This window comes from Oreochromis niloticus, unplaced genomic scaffold (genome assembly GCF_001858045.2).
Source record: "Oreochromis niloticus isolate F11D_XX unplaced genomic scaffold, O_niloticus_UMD_NMBU tig00001906_pilon, whole genome shotgun sequence".
Lineage (NCBI taxonomy): Eukaryota > Metazoa > Chordata > Actinopteri > Cichliformes > Cichlidae > Oreochromis > Oreochromis niloticus.
This window is the reverse complement of record NW_020327503.1, coordinates 338,174-344,173: the sequence shown is the minus strand read 5'-3', so window position 1 is coordinate 344,173 and position 6,000 is coordinate 338,174. Positions and strand designations below refer to the sequence as shown.

General features: G+C 40.1%; 1 protein-coding gene across 1 annotated transcript in view; it reads left to right on the top strand.

Moving 5' to 3' along the window:
* Positions 1 to 2,878: 2,878 nt before the first annotated feature.
* LOC102076239 (uncharacterized) overlaps positions 2,879 to 6,000 on the top strand; it is a 42,465-nt gene continuing 39,343 nt past the window's right edge. The window contains exons 1-3 of the mRNA XM_025904484.1: positions 2,879 to 2,957; positions 4,494 to 4,572; positions 4,655 to 4,877. Coding sequence (XP_025760269.1) covers positions 4,504 to 4,572; positions 4,655 to 4,877 — 292 coding nt within the window. The 5' untranslated portion in view covers positions 2,879 to 2,957; positions 4,494 to 4,503. The remainder of the gene's footprint in view (positions 2,958 to 4,493; positions 4,573 to 4,654; positions 4,878 to 6,000) is intronic.

The following is a 6,000-nucleotide window of genomic DNA, read 5'->3' as shown; positions in this document are numbered from 1 at the left end:
ATATATATTGTACTATTCTTAGTTAGCGTGTTGTCTGTTTTGTTAATGTTGGTGTATAATGGAGCACTGTAACAAAGAAATAATTTCCCCCAGGGATCAATAAAGTATTCTGATTCTGATTCTGAATATAGCCACCTTTCTTTGCAAGGACACTCAAAAGCCTGCCATCCATGGATTCTGTCAGTGTTTTGATCTGTTCACCATCAACATTGCGTGCAGCAGCAACCACAGCCTCCCAGACACTGTTCAGAGAGGTGTACTGTTTTCCCTCCTTGTAAATCTCACATGTGATGATGGACCACAGGTTCTCAATGGGGTTCAGATCAGGTGAACAAGGAGGCCATGTCATTAGTTTTTCTTCTTTTATACCCTTTCTTGCCAGCCACGCTGTGGAGTACTTGGACGCGTGTGATGGAGCATTGTCCTGCATGAAAATCATGTTTTTCTTGAAGGATGCAGACTTCTTCCTGTACCACTGCTTGAAGAAGGTGTCTTCCAGAAACTGGCAGTAGGACTGGGAGTTGAGCTTGACTCCATCCTCAACCCGAAAAGGCCCCACAAGCTCATCTTTGATGATACCAGCCCAAACCAGTACTCCACCTCCACCTTGCTGGTGTCTGAGTCGGACTGGAGCTCTCTGCCCTTTACCAATCCAGCCACGGGCCCATCCATCTGGCCCATCAAGACTCACTCTCATTTCATCAGTCCATAAAACCTTAGAAAAATCAGTCTTGAGATATTTCTTGGCCCAGTCTTGACGTTTCAGCTTGTGTGTCTTGTTCAGTGGTGGTCGTCTTTCAGCCTTTCTTACCTTGGCCATGTCTCTGAGTATTGCACACCTTGTGCTTTTGGGCACTCCAGTGATGTTGCAGCTCTGAAATATGGCCAAACTGGTGGCAAGTGGCATCTTGGCAGCTGCACGCTTGACTTTTCTCAGTTCATGGGCAGTTATTTTGCGCCTTGGTTTTTCCACATGCTTCTTGCGACCCTGTTGACCATTTTGAATGAAACGCTTGATTGTTCGATGATCACGCTTCAGAAGCTTTGCAATTTTAAGACTGCTGCATCCCTCTGCAAGATATCTCACTATTTTTGACTTTTCTGAGCCTGTCAAGTCCTTCTTTTGACCCATTTTGCCAAAGGAAAGGAGGTTGCCTAATAATTATGCACACCTGATATAGGGTGTTGATGTCATTAGACCACACCCCTTCTCATTACAGAGATGCACATCACCTAATATGCTTAATTGGTAGTAGGCTTTCGAGCCTATACAGCTTGGAGTGAGACAACATGCATGAAGAGGATGATGTGGACAAAATACTCATTTGCCTAATAATTCTGCACTCCCTGTATTACATTTGGCCCAATGCTTACATATATGTGTAAAAAGCAAATGTACGAGCTGTGATAACTGTGTCTGATAGAATGAAGAGTAGACTGATATATGAAATATTCCTTTATTGGGTGAGAAAATCAGACCATGTCATAACTGCTTTAAGTCATACAGAATAGATATCAGAGCCTTAAACAGGCTGACTTCTGCTAAATGGGTCAAACTGGGCAGAAAGTCTACAAACACATAACATCCTTATAGAATATGATGTAACACTATAGATCAACTTACCTCAGAATATATAAAGCATATAAACAATTACAGCAATATGATGCAACAAACACAGCAGTGCTACTAATCCAAAATACTCAAAGCTTCATAGAACTGAAACAAACATTTATTTTTAGCTCCATTCTGCTGCTGATACATACTTTAGGTTTCTGAATATTAAAGTTGTTGCTGCCTTTCACAGTGTTTCACATTGAAAAGCAAATCTTCTTTCAAATTTTAGGGCAATCTCTAAACTCCCCTTCCTGTCCAGAATCCTGGAAAAAGTTGTGTTCCTTCAGCTCCAGGCTTTTCTGGAAATGAATGACATCTCAGAAACATTTTAGTCTGGTTTCAAAGCACTACACAGCACTGAAACTGTGTTTTTAAATGTTTTTAATTTTTTTAATCACTGACTCTGGTAACTCTGGAGGGTTTTGTGTGTATTAAACGAACTACACTTGAATGGTTCAGATCCTATTTAACTGATAGAGGTTTTTCTTTCAGGTTTGGTGACTTTTCATCCACATCCACCCCCCTTACATTTGGGGTCCATCAAGGATCTATCTTGGGCCCAGTACTCTTTTCCCTTACATGCTCCCATTAGACTCTATGTTGAGGAAAAATCAAATCTCTCTGATCTTTTAACTAAAATACTCCAAATTGAACTCTCAGGTCAGCTGAAGTCAGCAGATGTTGCTTCTGATTGTCCCTATAAACAGGCTGAAACAGAGGAGACCATGCCTTTGTGACTGCTGCGCCCAAACTTTGCAACAGTCTGCCTCTTCAGATTAGGATCTCTCCAACACTCACATTTTTAAAACCCATTTGAAAACTCATCTTTACTCTTTAGCTTTTAATTCTGACTGAGTTTCTGTTTTATTCTTTGTGAGTGTTTGTTCTACTTTTTACTTTTTTACTATGTACAGCACTTTGGTTAACCTGTGTTGTTTTTAAATGTGCTTATAAATGCATTGATTTATTGATTCACTGTTTGCCATGGACACTGGATAGAGGCCTCTTTCCTTCTTGCTTCCTGTGGTGCTTGTAGCTTGAGCATGCACTGCTGCTCAGCTTTTTGTAAATCACATGACTTACAAAAAGCTGAGTAGCAGAGGGAGAGGAAGGGAGGTCACTCCAGGGTCCACTCACACATTGTTATACCCTCCCTCTGCTGCTCAGCTTTTTGTAAATCACGTGATTTACAAAAAAAATGTGTGAGTGGACCCTGGAGTGGCCTCCCTGTTTCCAGCCCTCCCTCATTCCTCTTCAGTCTGTTTTTAGTAGCACCCATCATATCAAAAAGATTTGTCTGTCTGCAGGGACCCAACTCTTCAAGTTCAGTGTTGAGACTCTTGTAAGTAAATCTCATTGATTTTGGCTCTTGTGATAATTTAGAATATGAGTCTAATAAATCGTTGTCTTCCTTTTTAGTTTTATTGTCCTTGCTGATGTTTTCCATATTGATGCCTATAAACACATCTCTGTTTGCGTCTCCATCACCCTCTGTCTCACTCCCTAACCCTCTGTGTGTGTGTGTGTGTCTCGCTACCTTGCTCTCCATGTCTTAGTCGTGTAAATGGACTGATTTATGGGGGGGCATATTTGGCATGCAGACTGGGGGGAGCCAGCTTGCACTGACCCGTTCCCATGTTCCTCTCTTTGTGTTTCATCCTACGTGTCCTATTCTGCGCTTTATTTTTAGTCACACATGTATCATCTTCATGTTCACTTCATGTTTTATCTCGTCTCCTCTTTCTGTCTTGTTCCCATGTCTGTCCACCCCTGATACTTTTGATTCCTGGTGCTGTTCCTCTTGGAATCAAGTTTCCTTTTTCTTTGTACCATCCTTAAGTGCACTTTTTTAAAGGTGCTTTGTTGAGTTGTTGAAGCTAGGTTAAGAAGGGAGGTGAGGATCAGTGAGCAGCAGTATGGCTTCATGCTGAGAAAGAGCTCTACAGATGTGATGTTTAAGGTGCAGGTAGCAGAGTGTCTGAGTATGCTCCGAAGAGAAGAGGAATAAAAAGTCAACAAAATCAAGACAGAATATATGTGTGAATGAGAAGGAGACATACAGGGAGCAGTAACTACTCACCTGTATGATTTTAGGGTCTTACAATATAAAGCACCTTGGGGCAGTTGTTGTTGTAATTTGCACTCAATAAACATTCAAATATATCTATAAATACAATTGAATTGAATTTAAATTGAGATCAATTAATCTATGAGTAGCCAATATTTAAATCCAGTGTTGTTAAAATACCGTCCCAGAGCTTATCAAACCAGGTCAGCCATCAAAACTGGTCAGCCATCAAAACAATATCAGCCAACAAGGCTGACATTGTTCTCTAGCTCACAATGTTTCCTTGTCACAGCTGATCCTTGTGCAGCTGTCTGCTCCTCGCCGCCCCTGAACCCACTGCACCACCCCTCCCTTGCTGCTGAGCCACAGATCACACCATGGAACAATGCTGTACACATACAGAAGTATCAGGGTCAGGCAGTATCAGAATTATGAGAAAGAAAACTATAACATTTTATTCTTGCCAGAAACCCAGTGTGCAGTAAGGTTTGACTGTGTTTCAGCCACATGACTCCGGTTTCTCCTTAGAGGGCTAATCCACTGATTCCCACAGAGTGAGTTTTAAGCTTGCCAGCTGATCCCAGAGTTTGCTGCTGAACCATAAGCTGAGTAAACATATCTGTTCCCAAGTTCCAGATAAGATTTTATTTTTCACACAGCTCCAGTGTTGGCTACTCATGACAACTGCTGAACAGACAAACAGGTTTTCTGTTAACTCAGTTTGTTTTCTGAGGAGCAGTGATACAGAACCACTTCATAAATAAATATTAATTTAAGAATAATAAGTATATTTGGTTTGTTTTCTTACAGAGCCTGGACCATGGGGAGCTCCTTTACAATACATAATAAGACTCCCTATGCCTTTCACTACTCTAGTGTGGGTAGAGGGGTAAGTTAGAAAACAGTATATAAAATGATTTTACCATTGTGATGATATACTCATCTATATGCCCACCCTTCTCTGTTTACAGGGTGTTCGTACAGTGCATGGCCATAGCACAGGAAAGTACTTACATCCAATACCTCCTTTCAATTCTGAGGGCCTCCGTTTTAGATATGGAGATCACCCAGAGTGGGACCTCAGGTGTGCAGGTCACAGTGCTCCGTACACCTTAAGAGAAAGCGATGACGGTGAAAAAATTGAACTGGTCAATGGAAGACTGAATGTCATTGCTGACTGCTGTGCAAACTTTGGTATGTATAAGTAATAAGTGCCTGGTTGTGTGTTTGCACATTTTGGAGAGAGTCATTTGAAATTTAAGAGGAAAGGCTGAAGATTTGTTAATACGACTATTTAGGTTTTATCACCTAAACCTAACCAGTCATTTTGCCTAAACAAATGTCTGAACAGTTTTTACATGAATATAATAATAATATAACGTTAAGCACCAAAACTTGACACAAGAATCAGATAATTCCCTAAAAAATGAACAAATGAAATTACAAGTTTACAGCGCTGGACCTTTGCGTGATATAATAGTCTGCCTCACATTTCCCCATGGGGATCAATAAAGTATACATTATTATTATTATTATTATTATTATTATTATTATCAAAGATAACCTTGAAACTTACAGCTTGTATAGTGAGACAATAACAAAGATTGTTATTGCTGTCTTCTCCCAACACAAACGTGGCAGTTTGCTCCGAATCCTCCTCATTCTGTCCACGTCCGCTTACTTCCTCGACCTCCTATCTGCTCTTTTTCCTGGACTCAGAGAGACATGGACACAAAAACACCCTGCATAGCCTTGATTATCTAATGTTTTTATTCATTGTTCTTCTGCTTATTTTAGGTCTGGTTCAGGATATCTTGTCTGGACTCTCTGACACAGAGACTTATTATAAACGCTATCAGTGTGTGTAAGCGTGTTGCAAAATACCCCTCTGCACTCAACGTCCACTCTTTAATATTTCAAATCCAGACAATAATGCTGAATGAAGCTCTTTACTCTCAAAACATGGAGCGCCAAATTATTTATGAGCACAACTGCATTGTGTATAAATAACATAATTAAAAGAGCTTTATTTAATAGAAAAAAGAAAAATGTTCAACCCTAACAGTCCCTCCTTTTACATGTATTTTACATGTGAACAAAAGGGCATGTGTCTCGTTCAGCCTGCCATCCTACAGGTTACCTTCTAGTGTGATACTTATTTTGTGTTATATAAAAAAAAAAGAATTGAATTCAACTGAATAGAACACAGCAGAGTGCAGCTTGTGGTAGAGACCAGTTTACAAGTTCAAATAAATCTTTATTGTTTTACTAATTTAAAGCAAACTTCATTAACTATAAGAGTCATTCATTTCCCTGC